The sequence below is a fragment of the Doryrhamphus excisus genome, linkage group LG15 (genome assembly GCF_037039965.1).
Source record: "Doryrhamphus excisus strain RoL-2023G ecotype Guam linkage group LG15, RoL_Dexc_Guam_v1.1, whole genome shotgun sequence".
NCBI classification, from domain to species: domain Eukaryota; kingdom Metazoa; phylum Chordata; class Actinopteri; order Syngnathiformes; family Syngnathidae; genus Doryrhamphus; species Doryrhamphus excisus.
In genome coordinates, this window is record NC_136371.1 from 11,973,648 (window position 1) to 11,996,170 (window position 22,523).

The window sequence follows — 22,523 nt, forward strand, 5'->3', positions numbered from 1 at the left end:
CTTAGAACTGAATTCCTCGTTTATGGCGGTCACTTGCTTCCAAACCCGACTGTAAAGAGTGAAGTGGGATTCCTTATTTGTAAATGGAATATTTTCTAGTTGCAGCATCAAAAAACCTTGTAAATTCAATTTTTAACCTTATTAGAAACATGAAATTGTGGCTTCTTGAAATACCACACCTGTGAGGTGAATGGATTTTCTGGGTGAAGCAGAAGTGCTCACCAACAGACATTTAGGGAGATTTGTAAATGATATTTAAGAGAGATAAACTTAGAGATCCATGAGCTCAGTTCATGAAAAATGGGAGTTGTCTTTATGTTTTTGGTGTGTGTAGTTGCATTGTTATGTTGTGCAAGGAGTTTGTAAAGAAGGTTCTTTGGTGCAAAGGTAAAGTTCAAGCAGTGGCTTCAGACAGTTATGCCAATAGCGCCTTATTAAGATAAAGACTTTCACAGGCCAAATGCATCCAGTTCTTGGAAGCCTGTCTGGCCTGAAAGGAATGGTCTCAGCCAATATGGATTACCTGGGACACAAAAGCAACCCTGTTCATCCTCTCCAGTCGGTTTGGGCTATCTGATGTCCCAGCTCCAGCAGCACCTTCAGCTGGGTCCAGCCCCAAACATCACAAACACATCACTACAGTCAAGAGCCTCAAGCGGATTATCTTTCCAAACATGAGCCACAACCGGTGCTGGAAATAGTCCCCCTTGTGTTGGAATCGTCCTCGGGCCGTCTGAGACGCACAGAGCCGCCTATTCATGCCAACAGGGAACAGTGGCCGAGCTGTTCGCGGCACAAACCTCTCGGAGGAAATGTGAAAAAGGATCCGAGGAGTCTACAAACTGTACCAACTTGTGGCATCATTATGGGATGGAAGTCTTTCTATGGGCATCCCCATACCCACAAACTGTTCGTTGTTATTGAGACTAGCTGCTGCAAATACAGGTGTTGCTTGAATAGAGCTTTGGTAACACCACTCGATGACGTAGATGACGTATTGGCACACTTCACTACAGGTAAAGTTCCAAAGTATCGTCTATATTGCATTTTTATATGCTTTTCTTTCAAAACGCCGTCTGGAACCTCTGTGTGGACGGTGGGGATGATGGGGGTAGAATTGCCCACATTTTTACAAGCGCAGAGTTTATGGTCATCAGGAGGCTCATATTCTGCCAGGTGTAGTCGTAGCGGGAAAGTTCAGGTGGGGTGGGGGGTGTGGGTTGTCGATGAAAGAAATGAAAAGGAAACCAGGAGCTGGAGTTGGAGTTGGGTGGGGTTGCGTATGCAAAGCAAAACCAGGTCAAGGAGCAAAGACAAGACGCTTGACACCAAACTGGACCCCAGTCTCAACATTCCAGTCATGGAAATGAAGGGAAGGGGAGGGACGGAGGGATGCTAAACAGATGTTTGCTTAGCCCTTGACGGGCAGACACCTCACAAGCATTTTCAATTGACTGCTACGAAGTCTGGGTGGAGTCAGTACGTTTTAAACAAAAAACAAAACGTTGGATTGCTGCTCTAGTTTTTTCCCTTATTGTGTTTTCACACGTCTCTTTGGCCGTTGTGCCCTTGGGATGGCAGGGAGCAGTTTTGCTCATTTTAGCTTCATTTTAGCTGTATGAGTTTCTCAACACGGCTAATGATGCTACAAGCCAGTGTAGAAGCAGTCAAATGAATAACATCTTGTAGATTTCTGGAACTCCTGCGTGTGGTCGCTAACTTTTTCATGTGCGTTTAAATGGCATCTGCTTTGGCTCTTGTGGTTATAGCACTCTTCAAAGCAGACAAAAAAATCACTGACTACTCCTGTAGTGCCTAAAATACTGTTATTTTCAACTACAAAGTAAAGGCTACACAAATACAATAAGTGTTACTCTTCTAAAGTGGATGAAATAAAGAAACTAAATTCTGATGACTTTGAAAACAAATATTCCCTAAAGGAAGGACTTTTATGACATTCACACTCTCGTGAATAAAAACACAAGATTCCGCATCTCGCCCATGAATGGGGATAGCGAGGCCGCACCCTAGAAGTGGACAGACACAACGGTGCACATCGGGCCTCAAATGACAACACTTTCACTGACGGCCATTCGAGACGATTTTGACCGGTCTTTCAAGGCATACAGAATATTGTGTTCTATGGCTCCCATTTTACCTTCTGCACGCTACACTCCTCCACACTCCCACTTCCTCCTTGCAGCCATGTGCAAATTCACCTCTGCCTCCTAGTTGCTGTTTTTTTATGCCTTTAAATTGCTCTGAAGGCAAATCCATCGGTGGGGAGTTGAGTCATCACATCCTTTTGCCTCTTCCGCAAGAAAAACGTAAAAGACACATAAACAAGTGGTTGGGATCAGTTACTGTTTATAAAAACGTATACCTGTATGTATGTCTTCGGTATTGAATGAGACAGCAGACAACACGAGTTGACGTCTCATGAAAGTGAATGGTTGTCACTCTAAATATTATGTGTGCCCTACCATCCATCGACAGCCAGCCCCCAAAGGTAAGCTGAGACCGGCGCTTCCTTGGACCCTGGACAGGGGACGAATGGATGGCTGGGTGTTATGTCAAGGGGACACCCAGTAGCAGCAACAATGTGTTTCTTCTTTGCGGGCAATTGCCAACACAGATTGATTGTAACCCGCATCCCTTTGAGCCTCGGGCTGATTTATTATCAGTCCCTTTATGCGCCCAGCGGGTCGGCCCAGGTGTTGGGCAGATGTTGAGGATGCTGCAGAGCCTTTATGTCAGCTCCTGCTTTCCCCAATTCCTTAGAATCGAAGAAGGGAATGTTGCAATGTTTGCACACACCTGTGCCACTCATCACACTTCCTGTGTGGGTTGAGAAAGCTGGAGACACGGCAATTCCATCCACAGGAAGGCCAGTGTCATATATGAATAACAATGAGAAAGAGATGGTTATGGATTGAGCGCTATGGTTAATCCCAGTGTCATGAATTATTTCTTGTCTTTTTCCTGCAGACTGTGGGGGAGGCTTCAGCCCCCGGGTGTGCAAACACACTGGGCCAAAAGGTTTGAACTTGGACGGAGACACCCAGAAGACACGGAGTCTTCATCCTTCCCACCGCCTCACCCCCCTCAGGCCGAACCGTAAATAACGTCCTCACTGACCCTTCCATGTTGAATATTACATGCTTTGGTTTTTTTCTTTGGTGCAAGGTCAGCAATGTTCTTTTTTTGTTTTTCTGTCTGAGCTGGGTTCTCCACCCTCACGTGCATGTCGAATACATCCATCATTGCTCAGAGATGGTTCCACAAAGTCAGCAGGGTGAAATACTTAAACGGGCCGCCATCGCAGGCTTGGAATTCCAGTGTGAGTCCAGAGCCAGAAGCATGCTGTATTTACACAGTTAATGGCACTAAATCCTTGTTATCTTCTCAAGTGCAGTCTTATTTTTAGCAGCTACACGCTTTTTATTTCTTCCAGATGCGCGCAGGCCAGGAATTTGACAGCGCTGGTTCTCATTAAGCTTCTCAGACGGAGTGACATCAGTGCTTTTTTCAGCACATTTCATCGGAGCTTCAACAATCCGTCTGTTTAATGGCTAAACATCCATCACTATAATAATCCGTTTTGCTGAGAGCAACCTGTTTGTTTTCAAAGTGTCGCTCTTGTATTCCAGTGATTACGCCACCGCTGTGGGAAAATGTCGTCGCAAGGACCTGAACTTCCTTTGCTTAGGCCAGCTATTTGCTTTTACAATACCAACCCTGTTCTATCATTACTACATGTTTACTCAGCTAACCCTTTTTATCTGGGGCAACCCCCAGCCCCAGCTCTTTCCAACCAACGATTGCGCTCCCATTCTCTGAAGCCTCTGGAAGCCATTTCTCAAGCGGCACTGGCCAACGGGCTGATTGAAGCGGGGTAGCGGCTTCATTCTGAGGCAGTACAATGGCTCGCCCATCCGATCCCCTCTGCCCTGAAAACATTAGCTTCAGCATGAGCTATTTGCCATGGCTCACACACTGGCTCATTCTGCATTGTTCCGTTGTAGGTCACAAGTTGCCCCGACCACATGGGGTGTATTATTTATGGAGTCGCCGTAAAACATATATGGAGCATATCGTAAAGAAAGGCCAGTTTAAGTCTCGCCAGGTTGTCCACGCTGGAAGTCGTGTACTTGTTTTAATTCGTATTAATTCGCTAATCCCCGGAGTCAAATATGTTAGAGGTTCAGAGAGACTCCCTGCGTCAAAATGACAGGAATTCAACTGAGACTGTGATTATGATGGCTGGAACTCCCCTGACTAGGCCAGCTGTAGTACCAGATGGATGTTGAGTCGCAGCTCCATAGCCCGCTGGCTGTGCGGGTCACCACAATTGTCCCTCGGTGACCGCCGCAGCCACAGACAAAGACAAGCCCTGACCACTGACTCCACATTCAACCCTTCATCGTCATCCCCCCTGTTGAAAGTGTTCACCTGGGGTCCAGGCCGCCTCATAAAAACCCAATCACTGCTCTGATGTCTGGCCAGTGAGAGCGGTAGCACGCCAGAAAATCATTGAGGGCCACGAGCGCATCACCGTAAAGATGAGTTATAGAGCCATGAGAGGCGCACAGTCCACGTGTCCTCTGGAAGTGAATCCATCAAGACCCCAATGGGCAATGTTACTCGATGCAGATTATATTGGTTGTTGCCAGGGATCTTTGTCCGTGGCGAAACATTGATCTAGTGACTACTGAGACACAGAGGAGTAGGATTAAATCAGCTCTGCTTCTTCCTGCTCCCCTTCGACCTTTTGGTTAGTGCAAGTCGTCCTTCACTACATCGCCATTTCAACTTGCTGCCTCATGCTGTCCCTTTTTATTTTTAATGTTTTGTGGTTGAATACTGCCTATTTATTTCAAGATAAGCAAATTACATTTTTGATGTCGAAATGAACAAAAATATAAATACTCTACAAGGCATTTAGATGAAGTCATGTAGTATGTATATATATATGTGGCGTGTGTGCCTTTAAGAGGCGGGGCCTCTGAGTTATTGGGTGTAGCTGCTTTATAGGAGTCCACAACTCAATATATAAGGTCCAAAATGAGCATAATATGTCCCCTATACATCTTCTATACCGCTTATCCTCATTAGGGTGGGGGTGCTGGAGCCTATCCCAGCTGTCTTCGGACGAAAGGCGGGGTACACCCTGGACTGGTGGCCAGCCAATCACAGGGCACATATAGACAAACAACCATTCACACTCACATTCATACCTGGAAGGACAATTTGGAGTGGCCAATGAAGCTAACATGAACATGCAAACTCCAACCAAGCCCAAGCAGAGAATCAAACCCATGTCTTCCCCATCTCCTGACTGTGTGGCCTGGGTGCTAACAATTCAGCCACGGCGAGGCCTATTTTAGCTATTTTAATTATTTTTCCAATTGTATTTCTTCCTTTCCCTTACTTAGGAATAAATAAGCGCTGCTTCCTGCTACTCCTTTTCCGGCATGTTGAACTGTGCAAATGTAACCTAGATGTTCCTTCATGTAACTTGCTGTCATGTCTTACCCAAATGATGTTAGTGTGAAAATACCACAAGGCAGTAAAATGAAGCAGGTTTGCTTTCTTACCTGTAAGAAGAAGTAAAAGTGGGATATTAATGCCATGAATGGCAGGTTCCCTGCAACACCCTGTTGAACACCAGTCACCGGTCACAGGTTTATGCCACCTCTACAAAAGCACTTTAGTGACAAACGAAGGGAGCGGCTCCGGCTCTGAAAACCACCACTTTAAAACATGCCAGACAGGATTTAAACCATTTTGTGACTATGAGCAATACAGGCCGGCTCTGCACAGGCTCAAACAAGAACATGCAAAAACGCTGTGGGTGACACATCCACCGCCAGGCAGGCAGGTGATTTCCTGCACATGACACCTCCCAATGTGATCCTGAAGGACAGGCCCGCTCCCTCGTGCACAGGCGACACACAAGAGTGTATTGTGCGACGGGGCCTTTGAAGCTGTCTGTCATCAGTGAAAAAGTACACGAGCCCCGGGGAGGCTGGGTTGGGGTCGCTGCAGGGACAGCTGGAGGGGGCGCGCACACGCATACATACAGTGGGCAAACAGATGATGCCGCAAACCCCGGGGGACACCCGCATGCAGTGTGTGTCCTGCATTCATTTTTGCTGATGTTACATAGGATGGTCTCTTTTCTGCAGAAGAAAAACAAGCACTTGCAAAAAAGATCCAACCTGCAACAAGCAATGACCTCAATATTTTGGAAGTGTGTTTGTGTGCGAGATAATCTATGCAAATCTCTAAAGCAGAGACTCAGTATGTTTAAAGCCAATAAGGCACTATCAAAACGAGGGCAGAGTTAATTAATCATCTCGGGATTCTTTTCACAGCCCTCCCATGACTGTCCCAAGGGCATATGTGTGTCTGTGTGTGGGTGTGTGTGTGTGTGTGCGCTTGCAGAGATTCAGCGGGGTGGTGCAGCTTGCAGCTGGGGGGTATTTGCATAAAGTTATATGAGGCAGCAAATTGCAGTATAATCCCCAAGATACTCAAGATTTGCAGTCATGGAAAAAGAAGTAACATTCTATCCTATGCCATGCTGTGTCATTCATACTTTATGATGTGATTTCTCAATTGAAAAGTAGGATCATTTAAGATGCTTCACAGTCAAAACTGATTTGGGTGATTTAGGAAAAACATGAAATATTGATTTCTCAGATAAATGTTAATATTATTTGCTATCCTTCCATTCTATTTGCAAATAAAGCTTTCACTTTGAAAGCTGAGAATAATGAGAAGTACCCACCCTGGCCAAAGAGCACCTGTCGGACATAAATATCTGCGAGTCCATGTAAAGCTTTCATTGGATTGGCCGTAAAAGCAAGACGCAAACAGCTCCAGGCCCTGATGAATGTTTATTTTGATCCGGGCTGGAGAGAAATACGACATCAGCGGCGACGCCAGTGCTGGTGATATATGCTGCTGGGTACTGGGTCAGTGTGTGAGCGTGTGAGTAGGTTCAAGTTGGGAAGTGGGGAGGGGGGAGGTGCACGAGAGGGTGAAATAGGATGGAAAATGCAATCATGCATCGCCAATTTCTGGCAGTTTTTTCTCCCATCTTTCCTTTTCATGAGACATTAGTGCCTAGCCGGCTCCTGTTCATGTCATCAATCCAAAGATAGATGAGTATCTGTGATGTGTCTGCAATGATTCTCTGGTGAGCCGTTTGTGGGGCTCAAAACAATAATCATGTCATGACTCTGGTAACCCAAGGAGCGCTCCTAACCGCCGTGTTTGGGCACTGGTTTTTGTACACCCCTATATTTATTTACAATAGTATTACCCAATACAGTAGACATAATAAGATCTATCTCATAATATACTGTATGTCATTAGAACGAACAAAGAACAATCTGTGAACTGAAAATAGCTCCTGAGAGGTTTTTGGACACCCCTGGTTTCCGGGGTTCAAGTGTTCAAAAACAATGTCGGGACCAGGAAGGGGGGGGGGGACTCGCCGACACAGATGGACGAAGCCGTGCAGCTGCTGTTGCCTATACTTATCACCTTGCCTTGCCTAGTCATCCGCTTTTAGGAAGAATGTCCATCATTTCCAATAGTTACAGTGGGAAATGGGATACAATGTCAAATTGTATTGAAAAAGCTCCAGTTCACAAGGTGGATGGTTCTGTGCTGGACCGAACCATATGGTCATGTCTGTGTATGCACTTTACATTCTGGTCTGTGTCTTGTCGGTGCTATTTGTATGGTACGCAGACATGAGGTCCATGCCTCGGCAGCCGAGTGACCATCGCAGGCAGTCCCTCCAAATATAAGATATTTCAAATTTGGGTTGCCACTACCAAACCAGGCAGGAACCATTCTCTTTGATTTGATGATTTGATGTACTAGCATGGATGGAAAAAGACAATTCAGATGGCTGACAAATCTGCCCACATTTGGAGCAATCGTAGTCCAAACTGCACAGATGGCACCCGGGTCCCCTAAATCCATGTAAAGATGCAAGCTTGTATCACAGCTTGTATGTACAGTACATATGCTGGGTGGAGTGTACATAGTCGCTAACATAGCAGCATAACAGCACTGAGCTGGTTATTTATCTTAACAAAATGACAAAACTGCATGCACACTTGCTATAACATCACCTCTGGCATGCCCCCTACAACCCCCCCCCGACCATGGCTGACTAGCCCACGCGATTCCTGACTGGCCCAACATACCGCAGAAGGTCGTAAATTTGGGTTGACTGGAGGGCGGCCTGATTATCAGCTAGCCCCACACGGTCTGCCTCCTGCCCCAGATATCTCTTCCACAGACGGGATGGAGGGCGCAACGTCGATTGGCACTCACCGCCTGGAGCTCCAACAGGGGAACGCTCCGGATCCTGGGGGCGGGATCTGCAAAGTGGCTCATCCTCTCTCCTCTGTCCTCCTCGCCCGCTCCGCTCACTCTTCGTCCACCTTCTGCACCATCTGAGTCTCAGCTGCTGGATGCCGCTTTGTGTGTGCATGCGTGTTCTGTGGCGTATGTGTGTGCTTCTGTGTGTTTATGTGTGTAACGGAACGATGATGCAGCAGCCACCTAAGACAATATTTAAGTATCTAATTCATCTTTGAATGTTTCTCCTGCAGCCTACTACTCTTTGGACGTGTTGGTCCAAAAGTAAAACATTTCTCCTTTCAGACCAAGAGTTCTGTTGGTCATTTAGGATCATGGTCCAAACCACCATCGAAGGAGTTTTGCTCAACGTGGGTCGACACATAACATTGGTTTCACTACATGACCTTTAACGAAACACTGTTTAAATTTACATTGCTCCCTGGAAACCCAGCCATTTTTCTGGACAATGTTCTGGAAACATTCCTCCTAAAGTCAACCAAATTTGGCTTGTATTTCCTGGAACAGTTCTCAAACTCAGAGTCATTCCCAAACCATTCATCTTGTACAAAACGAGGAATGTGCCAGCTGATATTGGCTGCTACCGTATGCTCTGAATCCTGCGAGCAATAAAAAACTGGGGCAAGACAGTCTCAAAAGAAAAACACACAAGACTACAACGGCGTGCTGCAAAAACCGCAGCCAAATCCCCAAACTCCAAATGGAATCAGTACCAAGATGTACACAACCAACTCCAGATAGCGAGCTGACAATTATCAGTGGGCGATATGATGGAACATCCCTGATTTTTACCTCCATAATCTATTGTTTCATCTATAAAACATCTATTTAAGCAACAAAACAATCTGAGGAGCTATTGCAGAAGCAAAAGAGACGATTCCCTAAGAGTCAAAATTCCCGTGCTACTGCCAACAAACAAAATTGTGAGTTCATTTGGCGCAGTTGTCTTCTTCCAGCATTAATATTTGTTTGGTAACAGTTTGGTAACAGCAGAAAGGACACGTACCAGCAAATACAAATAGACGGTGTAGACATTGAAAGGGTGAAGGAAAATACATTTCTGGGAATCACAATAGATGAAAATATGAGCTGGAAGTCTCATATTACAAATATACAACATAAGGTGGTCAGAAATATTTTAGTATTGAACAAAGCAAAATTTGTTCTCAATCAGAAATCACTCCACACTCTTTATTGCTCTCTGGTTCTACCATATCTTACTTATTGTGTGGAAATATGGGCTAATAACTATAAAAGCAATCTTCACTCGCTCAATGTACTGCAAAAAAGGTAAATAAAAAGCCATAGCATTTCAGTATGTGGAATCAAACTATGGAATGGATTGAGTAAGGACCTCAAACAATGCACAACGATGAGCCAATTCAAGAAACAATACAAGCAGTTGATGTTTGCTAAATACAAGGATGAAGAGTCTTGAACCAGTCATGATGTGCTATACATATCACTATATTGACACTTACTATGGTACCCATTATGTCATTGGATGGTCATATCACCTCGTACTTCGGTACAAGGTACATTATTTAAAAATAAATAATAAATAAAAAATTTAAACTGTATTATGGAAAGCAGGAAGTGAACAAATGTAACAGTTACTGATTGTAAAAGTACCAGATGGAGGGGTAGGATTTAATAAGCTTTGCTTCTTCCTACTCCTTTTGGACATGTGGAACTGTGAACTGATTATGGGATGCACTCAATTGTAATCTGATGCATGTTCTAATGAAATAAAACCATTACCATTACCATTACCATTACCATTATATTGTAGTATTGGAAGAGTCGATCAGAGAGCATGTGACCTGCGGCTGCAGTGATGATTAATGGGAGCCGAGAGCCAGGTAGCGTTCCTGGCGCCGTGCGCCAGGCCGAGCCTCACCGAGGAATTTATGACATCATAGCGTCCTGTCAACCGGCCCATGTGAAGTTGCGGGTGTGCAATCATCACAACAATACACTTGGCACATTCCTAGAAGTGACTAATTGTTTTGGGCTAAATGGGTTAACTCCTAATCATTTATGACACACTTTCGTAAATGTGGTGAGCAACTCCAATTTGCATGTGCGGTATTTAAACAGGTAAATGAGCACCATCTATTGACGTTAGTTATTCATCATGCAGTCACTGATCATGACTGTTTGACTATTGTAGTTGCATATTCAGGTCAAGTTTATTTATACAGCACGTTTAATGTGATGCTTGTCAGTTCTTCCAATGTAAGATACATAAAAATGATGAATAAGGTTATGATATTGCTTTGCAGAGGCATTAGCATTATATATGTATATGGAAATTACAATGTGCAGACAAATAACACCCCCGCAAGCCAGTTCAGTTTTGTCCCTTTACATACAAATAGGTCACCAGGTGCAAAAAAGCAAGTCAAATCAGGAAAATGTTTTTTTGGAACCTCTGACGACCGCCCCTCTGATGAAGATGACACAGAGAAGAGATGTACACGTTGATGTCGACAAAGTATGCTAATCATGCATAAAAGTCACACTGTCTATGTTAGCTGTTGGCCCGGCAGCAGGCGTTCATCCATCAGCTCACAGCAAGACAAACAACTGTGGTCTGCAGCACTTATGGAGATCAAATGGCCGCTTTCCAGGGGTTTCTGCATGTATTTGCTCAGCGGTCACAACTATTGCAGAGTCATATAAAGGGTCCACACGCTGGGCAGGAAGTGATTCCGGGCTGGTTAAAAACCACCAACGAGGCTAAGGCTAAGGAGAGAACTTACAATCATGAAGCAAACAATATTTCTTTCAGAAAACTCCAAAAGAAAAAGACTGAGAATGAATGAATCTTTTACAGACCGAAGCTGAAGGTTTGGCCGGATGCTCGACAAGAAGGATTCGATCACAGGGCACAAGACGTTCACCAGGACCTTCTAGTACTCATCGCTCTTCTGCCACCAAGCAGTACCAGGACAAACGTTATGAAAGATACCTAAATAATGGCACACAACTGTAAGACCTGATCAAAATCTTGAGACCAGTTGAGCTAGAATTGACATTTTGCACATTTGGATCCCAGTGACGTTGGAAGCCATCTGGACCGTCAAGGTTCCATTTTTTCTTATCAGTGAATAAAACTTGTGTCCACCCTTCAATGTCTCATGTTTGATGCTCCCTGACAAAGTCTAAATGGGCAGTGGCGTTGAAGGAGACAAGATCTTTGAGTTCCTTTTTTGTTTTTGAAAGCCTTTTTCCACAGATGGCTCTGATGGTTATTACACTGCAGTTGCACCAGTAAGGGTCCAGGACCGCTTTGTGTCTTGATTGACAGCTCATCCAAACCTCCGGCTCAGCGCAGGTGTAATTTTTTGGGGGTCTACCGCTTGATTTTTTTGTTCTGTAATGCTCAGGATCGTTCCAAAAATGTAGTATGACTGTCTTACTGCGTCCAAACTCATCTGCCAGGGGCCTGCCTTACACAGATCCACCATCCCACCACCTTCAAGAAGAGAAAGGTCCTTAGCTTTAGCCATCAGGAGGGCATTACCGTGTCAGTGCCTGACAGAAAATGAAAATATTGAGCAGATTTTTCAGTTTGTTTGTTATTTAAATTACCAGTCCCAAATGTTTTTTTTTTTTGTCTCACACACCCTCCTTGCTTTTGCGTATTTTAGCTCCACTGAAAACCTCATTAAGGTCCAAATGTCCAAAATACATATTCTACCAATTCTTCAACTGGTCTTTTGATGAGGTCTTGTCGCAGTGCTTGGTGAAAACATGGCTTTAAAGCCTTTTGTTCACACTCCCATCCCAACCAACCACTCCCCCACACAAACACCCCTCGGGGTTACTTCAGGTTTTAATCTGCATATCCAATCCTGTTAGCCACCTTCTGCCATTTTCACCACATTTAAACCTGTGATGGGAAGACAGTGACTTATTTCCTTATGGAAAACAAACATTCAAACATTCTTCATGCCAGCTGGGGGACATAAACACTAGGGCAGAGGTAAGGAACCTATGGCTCGGGAGCCAGGTAGGGCTCTTTTGATGACTGTATCTGGCTCTCAAGCATTTCTTACTACAATAAAAATGTATTTTTGCTAACATTTTAAAGTAAACCATCACAGAAATGAAAAAATAAAATTCAAAATCAACAACTTTCTTATGCATTTTAATCCCTCCATCTATTTTCTACTGCAATACGGCCAACCATATCTATCTTTCCTGAAGATATTTTCCAGGTCAAACACCAAAACTTGATTATTACTGGGTAATGTTGTAGTCTACCTCGGTCATTGAGATGTCAAAAAACATGTAAATGTAAACTTTCCTCCTTTAGTCAAATAGTCACTTAGCTAAAGCTGCAGAACCAAGCCTTCTGACAAAGATGGCCAAAAGAATGAAATAAGTCTACGGAGTACGGTGCAAAACTATGCAGCAGCAGAAGTTGTATTAATGGCAACAAGTATTTGATTTATTATTAGACACTGCCCTGCTCACGAAAGTGTGCTGGCCACACCCCATTGGCGTGCGGTAATGTGCCTGGTCTACGTAATTAGAGCCCATTATCTAAAACTGTTGGTCTTACATAAAAATGCACACATTTTATTGCATTCAATGTTTAAAAAAATGTATATGGCTCTCACAGATACACATTTTAAAATATCTGGCCTTCATGGCTCTCTTCGCCAAAAAGGTTCCCGACCCCTGCACTAGGGCTTAGCCAATCAATACAAATATTGATAGTATAGCTATCAAGTGATAAGCCTGACCCTATTCCAGCTGACTTTGGGAGAGTGTGGTCGCCAGCCAATCACAGGGCACATATAGACAAACAACCATTCCCACTCACATTCATACCTATGGACAATTTAGAGTGGCCAATAAAGCTAATGCACTCAGATCAGCAAGGGCAAACCTGAACCGTGCCATCAGAGCAGCAAAGCGTGCCCACAGTCAGAAGATCCAAAGCTTCTTCCAGGACCCATGCAACACCAGACAACTGTGGCAGGGCATCCAGTCTGTCACTTGGCTACAAAGCCACACCTGCACCCTGCCAGAATGACATCAGCTTCCTCAATGAGCTAAATAACTTCTTTGGAAGGTTCGAGGCTCTGAACAACGAGGAAGACTACCCCCCACCCCGATGAAGAGGCAGTCAAGTTGGATGCCGCTGCAGTGTGGAGAGTCCTGAGGAAGGTCGACGTGCGGAAAGCTGCAGGCCCCGACGCCATTCCTGGACGGGTGATCAAGGAATGTGCAGACCAGCTGGCCCACATGCTCACGGACATCTTCAACACCTCACTGGCCCAGGCTGTCGTCCCCCCGTGTTTCATTGCATTTACATCCACCATTATGAAATGCTTCGAGAGGGTGGACCATATAAGGACCATATCACCTCCATACTCCCTCCATCATGCCACCCATTCCAATTCGCATACCAGCCAAACCGCTCCACTGAGGACGCCATCTCCATTGCTCTCCACCTGAGCCTGGAGCACCTGGAGAAGAGAAACACCCATGTACGGATGCTGTTCCTGGAATTCAGCTCAGCATTCAACACAATCATCCCCCAGGACCTGGTATGCAAGTTGGAGCCGCTGGGCCTCAAGACCTCGATAGAACCCAGTATGTCAGAGTGGGCAACAACACATCCAGTGTCATCTCCCTGAACACCGGCTCACCCCAGGGATGTGTTCTTAGCCCCCTGTTGTTTACCCTGATGACCCGTGACTGTCGCCCCAGATACAGCAGCAACCATATCCTGAAGTACGCGGACGACACAACAGTTGTGGGCCTCATTCAGGACAACAACGAACTGGCTTACAGGGAGGAAGTGAAACACCTTGTGGATTGGTGCAAGGCGAACAACCTGGTCCTGAATGTTGACAAAACAAAAGAGATCATTGTCGACTTCAGGAGATCCAGACCCAGCCACACTCCGCTCTGCATCAACGACACAGCTGTAGAAGTTGTGCGCCCACCAAGTACTTGGGGGTGCACATCACAGACAGCCTCGGCTGATCACTCCACGCCTCCTCTCTGGCAAGGAAGGCACAGCAGCGACTGCACTTCCTGCGGCGGATGAGAAGAGCCTCCCTCTCCCCTCCTATCCTGACCACTTTCTACAGAGGGACCATCGAGAGCCTGCTGACCAGCTGCATCTCCGTCTGGTCTGGGAGCTGCAAGGCCTCGGACTGGATGTTACTGCAGAGAGTGTTGAGGACAGCGGAGAAGATCATTGGGACCCCGCTCCCCCCCCATTAAGGACATAGCAAACAGCCGCTGCGTATCAAGAGCCCATCGGATCTACTCTGACCCCACACACCCCCAGCATGGACTGTTTTCTCGCCTGGCGTCTGGGAGAAGGCTGTGCAGCATCCACTGTAGAACAACCAGGTTTAGAGACAGCTACTTCCCCCTGGCCATCAGACTGCTCAATGCCAAATAAGCCCCTCTGCCTGCCCACACGCACAACCAAAACTTTAAATTATTATTATTTATTCTAAATTATTTAAATTATTTGTACAAATTACTGTTTACGCTGTACATTGTTCATTTTTGATGTCATCTATTTATTCTCCACATTATTATTTATTCATTCATTTTCTACCGCTTTTGCCTCACGAGGGTCGCGGGGGTGCTGGAGCCTATCCCAGCTGTCTTTGGGCGAGAGGCGGGGTACACCCTGGACTGGTGGCCAGCCAATCACAGGGCACATATAGACAAATAACCATTCACACTCACATTCATACCTATGGACAATTTGGAGTGGCCAATTAACCTAGCATGTTTTTGGAATGTGCACATGGAGGGAGAACTCTGGTTCCCCTGCACACTTCTCAAAAGGCCTTTGTGCTCCAGCACTGAAAGAAGATCAGCGTGGGCACAAATGTTTGGGGAACATGTGACTCAGTCCCAACTTTGATCTTCATTGTGATTGGAAGAGTCTGTAACGCGCTCGTCAACCTGTAGACCACAAAGGAAACTGTCATTGGGTTATAGAAAGCAGACCCCCAATTAGAGCAGTGGGAACATGCCTCGGGACGGAAGGAGCTACACAACCCAAATGGCTTCTGCTTCCTAACCATGTGGAAGATAGCAGATGCTCAAGTTAGGTGACTTTTACTGAGCATCATTAGTGAGGTGCAACACGCAACCTGTGACACGGGTCAGAGACCTCAATGGCAGAGAAGCGGGTTCACATGCAAAGCTGGGAAAAACCAGGTCAGTCAGAAAATTCGGCTGCAACCCGGAGCAAAATGTGGCACCTTAAATCACCTGGAATCTCCACTGAATCCTCTGTGAAGCCAATGTTTTTTCACATGATTTCTGCAGTAGGCAGAGGGCCATGAAGTCTTCCGTAATCGCTCCAATAAAAGCACCGGCAATGGGGACAAACAATTTGCAAGTTGGAAAAACAAGCCTTATGTCAAAATGGCCTTGACAGCCACTAAACCTATTTTACAAAGCTATGGGTTGGGTGTGGACGAGGAAGAAAAGGAGCAACATGCTTTGTCAGAGAGCATTCCCTCTCCAGGTATGCGTCCTACAGGAGGTCACCTGCTGGAGGTGAGTGTCTCCAGAAGTGCACCGTCTGAGCCGTGAGTTGTCTTTGGCCAATATGTCTGTATCCTGCAGCCTTGTTCAAACGGGAGCACTCAGATTTATTTTTGGCAGGTTGAAAAAATGTAATGGTAATGGTTTTATTTCGTTTGAACATGCATCAGATTACAATTGAATGCATCACACAATCAGTAACTGTTACATTTGTTCACTTCCTGCTTTCAATAATATATATTTTTTTTAATAATGTACCTCGTACCGAAGTACGAGGTGATATAACCATCCAATGACATAATGGGTACCATAGTAAGTGTCAATATAGTGATATGTATAGCACATCATGACTGGTTCAAGACTCTTCATCCTTGTATTTAGCAAACATCAACTGCTTGTATTGTTTCTTGAATTGGCTCATCGTTGTGCATTGTTTGAGGTCCTTACTCAATCCATCCCATAGTTTGATTCCACATACTGAAATGCTATGACTTTTTAACGTAGTCCTAGCATATAAGTGTTTCACATTTAGTTCTTCCCTGAGATCATATTTCTCCTCTCTTGTAGAGAAGTATTGGATGACATTTTTAGCTAATTGGTTATTTTTAGCCTTATGCATTATTTTAGCTGTTTGAAGATTAACTATATCAGCAAGTTTAAGTACAGTAAACCTCGGATATATCGGACTCGGATATATCGGAAATTCGCTCACAACGGACAGATAAAAAAGAACCGATTTTTCTGTAATGCATTTCCAATAAAAATTCATTGCATATATCGGATTTTTTATAACGGATTTCGCCTATTTCGGACAAAATCTCCAGTCCCGTTCCAATTTCCCTCGCATATATCAGACGGCCGCATCGTGACGTCATTTGCAGCGTTGCCTGCGCGATTTATATTCACGTCGCTAGGAGTGGTTTGTCACTGGCTATTGTCTTTCTCCTGGCTCCAGATTTAGGACAAATATAAAAGTGAGTGACGTCAATAATACTAGCACAGCAGTGAATGAGATCTTAACCTCACTATTGGAAATAACGTAGGCCTGACGGGCGTAACAGGGCCTAGCTTAATTAACAATTTGTTATGCTCAGAGTCCAATAAAGTTAAATTCTCATTACCTTACGTCTCTTTTCATTGCCCAGTCCAGGTACATTGGAAACATAGTCAAGGAACTGCCTTTTTATAATGGATAAAATCTGATTTACGCATATACCGGATATAAATCCGATATATGCGTAAACGGACATTTTCCGGTATACGCATATAACGGATTTTGCTTATATCGGACAAAACCAGTGGGAACAATTGAATCCGATATATCCGAGGTTTACTGTATTTGTGATTTTAGATGTGGATGCACACTGTGCCGCATTCGTACCTTCTTCTACAATTGAGCTGCTGAAACCAAGCAATGTCCCTTGTTGATCTACTGTATGTCAAAGTCTAAATAGCGGCATCCAGATGGGAAAGGATCACTGAGAGAAAAAGACGTAATACACATGGCACACCTACATGTGGCGCTGTGAACAGGCATGCAGATGGAGAGAATATGACACACCAAAGCACAGAAGAAGAGCATAAATCCATCATCTTCTGCTGGAGGGGGTGGCCGGGGGCCGGGAAGACTGGGCTTCACTACTGAGACTGCAAAGGAAAATGGAATGGAATGGCACCCAAGACGGCATTTTCACATAGTTGAGAGGCTCCAGTCCATGTTTCTCTGTGAATGGCCCCTAACCATGAGCACCAACATAAGTCATTGTTCTTTCTCAGAGCTTTCCTACATGTTTCAGGTAAATTAGCCTGAGCTAAAACCTTTCTCAAGAGCAAATCAATTCATTGAGCATTTCAGCTGCAAAGCAGAGCATCTGTGATGGGCTGCAGGGGGCTGGAGAAAGACAGGAATCCAATCTCCAAGCCATCTTACAGTGTAATTCATGAGCACTTAAATTTTGAGTTAAAAAATCAAGTACAAGTGGTTTTTTGCCCCCTAAATGAACTTCCTTTATTGGAACATATTTCACAGGTGGCAACACAACAGGGAACTGGAACCCTTTTTTGCAGACTGATGCTCGTATGATCAGAAACACCAAGCGCTCTCCCTGCAGAATGTTTTCAAATTGCCCTCAGGTCCTCAGTTATCTCTGAGAATGAGTGCAGGCGGCACACATCAGTGGCTGGGAGGGACCAACAAGGGGGCATCAGGGAACAAATGAGGATTTTTTTTTGCCAGCCTTGGACTGGCAACTACACACTTCGAGGACGTGTTTGACACTGCTGCAGTTCTAGCAAGCATGAACAAGCCTTTTACAACAGTACACTTACTTTAATGGGACTCAGCGGGGGGAGCATCTTTCATTTCAGTACGATAAATCTGATATTTCATCATTTTATTCTAAAAAAAAAAAAAAAAGCTCCTCTACAGAACTTCTGGCCAACTGAACCGGTTCTGTGCATGTATGACCCCCAGCAGCATTTTGTCAGTGACCTAGATTAAAGCTCACTGGCAACTGCTCACCGTGCATGTCCCCACGTGACGACGAGTGCCTCCACCACAGGCGGGCACGGAGCGATAAAAATAAATAGTGCCGTGGAATCAACCCAGCAACACTGAGGTTATGTAATGCAAACAGCGCCCCAGTTACCCGCCATTACTGAGCTGAATAACCAGAGTCAGATTACATGATGCACCCAGCATGTAGCTCCTGTCAAAAAGAGGGAAGCAATAAAGTTAAAGATATCAATAAAATGTTGATACTGCTGCTGACTGCTGACACGGCATTCACGTCTCCACTCACACAAACAAGATAGAGGCCAAATCTCTAAGGAAGCCAACATGCAGTATGTAACCCGCCTGGCTAGAAGCCAGCCCCGTGTTCTGGGGTAGAATGAGAGTCAGGACATCAAGCTAAAAGGCCAAACCGTCAACTCGATGTCCATCACCACTCTGAAGGTGTTAGGAGGTGAGATTGACCAGCGTACATCCACAGAGCTGCACCAGCTGCTAAGCTCGCTCTCATTCGGGTCTGAACGTCAGCCACACAAGGTCCTAGCCATGGAGCTTGTACTGCCGCATTATGTAATAATGGAATTGGGGATGTCCAATAACTATCAGTAGCGATAATAACGGACCAATTTTACGGCTCAGGAGATGACTGAAGTGAACAATTTTAGCCGTAACACCAACATGAAGGATCCTGACCCGATGAGTTGGTCCACATAGATAGGTCTTCAGCATAAACAGGACTGATGTAAGCGGGTTTCATTGTTCTCCCACTGCTCTGATCTGTGATAATTAATCCGAAAGAGAAGAGAGCACAGAGGAAGCGAAGGGAGGCTGCGTGGATAATTGAGTGCACACATGAGAGAATGTGCTACATATCGCAAATATGACCTAGTTTCATTTTCACATCAGTCATCATGCACCCTGGATCTAAACGGAATGATGAAATCACAATTAGAAAAATATGATTTCTAATCGACAAGAGGATGTCTTTAAGACAACAACATAATACAGTATTTCCAGTGCATGTCCATTCGCAAATGTCCAAGTGGGGGGGGGGGGGGCTGGGAGCATTGGGGGTATTGTGACACAACACAGTGCTTGGCTGCACTTGACATTCCAAAGAGGCACTTGCAAGCGGAGTCACCTTAAGCTAACCTCCAGCCATAAAACCACTGCTCCATGTACATGTATATATGCATGTATATATCTCATTCATTATTACATGCACATGTGCAGTGGCCGACCGCGTGCAATAATTACATCAAAAAAGTGTCGATACCATCGATACCAGGGTAGTATCAGTATCATATCCATTCTAAACTGATGGAGTATTTTTTGCTTGGATTCTGTGTTTAAACTAACTAGTTTGTTGCGTGCAATATTTTACATCCTCTCTCCTATCTTGAATCTCCCTGGGAGGCACTTATGTAAACACAGGAAGTTGAGGATTACTTTGTTCCCAGGGGCTGATTCAGCAAAAGACATGTTTGCATGAACGTTGATGCCATGAAAGTACGCCTGCTATTTAGCTATTTTTAGTCACAAGAAGAGTGATGACATATTGACTCACCAGTGGCCTGAGGGGAAATCTCTTGAAGCGCTCGTCCCTCTCCACATGTCCATCCAGCAGCGTCTCAATCACCTGTGAAACCCTGCGGGGACGGAAAGGGGCGGGGCGAGTGAGCAACTGGGTCCGGCGGCCTTTCACTCTCTTTGAAGTTTCACCTTCCACACCAGATCAGAGTCCATCCAAGTCCCTGTGCCTTCCTTTTTCCCTGGCTTCAGAAAGATAGATCTTCCCGTCGACTGACCGTGTTGCCCGGGCTTCCCGCCCTTTCCACCCGCCCTAAGCTCTGAGCCTTTTGTTTTTCTAGGCTTCTCCAAACAGGGCTGGGAACCAGTCCGACCTGGCCGGACTAAGGCCACAGCCGAAGATAAACACCTCCCTTCATGCATACTACTCCTGTACAAAGAGGCTATATGAGCTTTAAAGAGGAGTCAACACATTTCCACACAGGCAAAGGAAAGGTCAAAGGTAGAGTGACCAAACGTCCTGTTATCCCAGGACATGCCCTGTTTTCATGTCCTGGGATGAAAATGTCCTGGTTCCCATTGTCTTTCATTGGGCCATTAAATTGGGAGGCATTAGCCACTCTGCTGCATGTGACGTAACCACTGACAGGCTGCTGAGGCTGTGAACAGCTCTTTAATTCATGTTGCCAACAAGCCAAAGAAAATCCAACACATGCAGAGTTAATTCGCTGAGCCTTTTCAACCATGAGTTGAAGGCTTGGAACATTGGGGGTTCACAGTCCCAAGTCCTGGCAACTTTAGAGGGCATATTTACCTTCAAAATATTGGTACCATTCTAAAACAACAATTTGATGCCATTGTAAGTCATCTTTGATTGGATCAGTGTGTCCTGTTTTCAGTATGGTCAAAGGTCTTCTGATGAATGGAAGCCTGATGAAGATGAATTTAACATGAAGATTCACAAAAAAGGCTGAATTCAGGCCACTTATGCACTTGTCTGCGTGGCATGTGCTGCTGGGCCTATCCGCTCTGCGAGGTCACCGCTGCGTGACTGCACTTGTCAAACATCCTCACACATCAACATGACACATCCTGTCCAGTCCCGGGCCGCCAAATCCAAAATGATCGACATGAAGCCTCGGCACATCAGAGCAACCGCGGTGTGTTTCCAAGCATAACTGATGCTGTGTTGCTAAACATGACACACACCCACTGCCCCATTTCTAAGCACCCACGGGCCATTTAGTGCAGAAGGAAGTCGGCTAATCAGTGGACAGGATGTGAAATGTGCTGCCTTTATTGACTAACCATGCAAGAGTCTTGCGTCACATCGTGGATCCATGTTTCAAGCTTGTTCTTGTAGAAATTACATGTGGATTTATACCTCCCACAGAGAACGTGCATGTGGGGTGGTGGTCTTAGGAAATGGAGATTAAAGGGGATCAACACGGAGCCTGATTGCACTGACTTGACTGTCTTGTCTTGCCCTGAGACTTGACTTGCACGTCTTGACTCGAGACATTCAATAATTTCAGTAAATGTGTTGAGTAAAATATGTCCCCACTCAAAGTCTGGTGATTGTTATTTCCAAAAGATAATATATTTTCCTTATGATGACAATGCTCATGACTTGTAAGGACTCCTACATTTCCAGCCTTTGGACTTTGGACTTGAATTGACTTGACTTGGCCTTGCACGTCTTGACTCGAGACTTGCAAACTACTGACTTGTGCCCACCTCTGTTAATAAACATCACCATGCCATACAAGCTATTTATCTTGGAGTTAGGAAACGCTGAGGTCTGAGGTTGTACTGAGGTCTGTGACCCTCCCCCAAAAAAAATTCTCTCCCATCATCCTGTCCTTAAAGATGCAATCATTTAGCCTCTAACAAATGAACAAGGCAAGGTTTCAGGTGCGTCCATGACCATCATTACATCTGAATGGAATGCTAACGCTAAGTTGGTTACCGCCCACAACCATCGTTGTCGGGTAGAGGCCCCCATCCATCCATCCATCCATCCATCTTCTCCCGCTTATCTGAGGTTGGTCATGGGGGAAGGAGCCTAGGCAGGGAGGCCCAAACTTCCCTCTCCTTGGTCACTTCGTCCACCTCCTTCCAGCGGATCCTGAGGCGTTTCCATGCCAGTTGGGAGACGTCGTCTCATAGCCACCTTCTACCGGGCGTGCCCTGAAGACCTCCCCAGCGGGGAAAAAACTCTAAGATAAATAGCTTGTATGGCATGGTGATGTTTATCAACAGAGGTGGGCACAAGTCAGTAGTTTGCAAGTCTCGAGTCAAGACGTGCAAGGCCAAGTCATACTCAGGGCAAGACAAGACACTCAAGTCAATTCAAGTCCAAAGTCCAAAGGCTGGAAATGTAGGAGTCCTTACAAGTCATCAGCATTGTCATCATAGGGAAAATATATTATCTTTTGGAAATAACAATCACCAGACTTTGAGTGGGGACACATTTTACTCAACACATTCACTGAAATTATTTTCAAGTCAAAGTCCAAGTCAAGCTGCA

The 22,523-nt window shown here is 45.2% G+C and overlaps 1 protein-coding gene across 7 annotated transcripts in view; it reads right to left on the reverse strand.

Annotated features, from left to right (window-relative positions):
- The window catches only part of LOC131104068 (nck-associated protein 5-like), an 80,981-nt gene extending 60,933 nt beyond the window's left edge, over nt 1-20,048 (reverse strand). For 3 of the 7 annotated variants that reach the window (XM_058050818.2, XM_058050813.2, XM_058050817.2), the window contains exon 1: nt 8,359-8,470. In XM_058050818.2, coding sequence (XP_057906801.2) covers nt 8,359-8,421 — 63 coding nt within the window. In that variant the 5' untranslated portion in view covers nt 8,422-8,470. Of the gene's footprint in view, nt 1-8,358; nt 8,472-20,030 lie in introns of those variants that run through there. The other 4 variants (XM_058050812.2, XM_058050811.2, XM_078796930.1 and 1 more) reach the window with 3 other exon arrangements.
- Nucleotides 20,049-22,523: the final 2,475 nt, after the last annotated feature.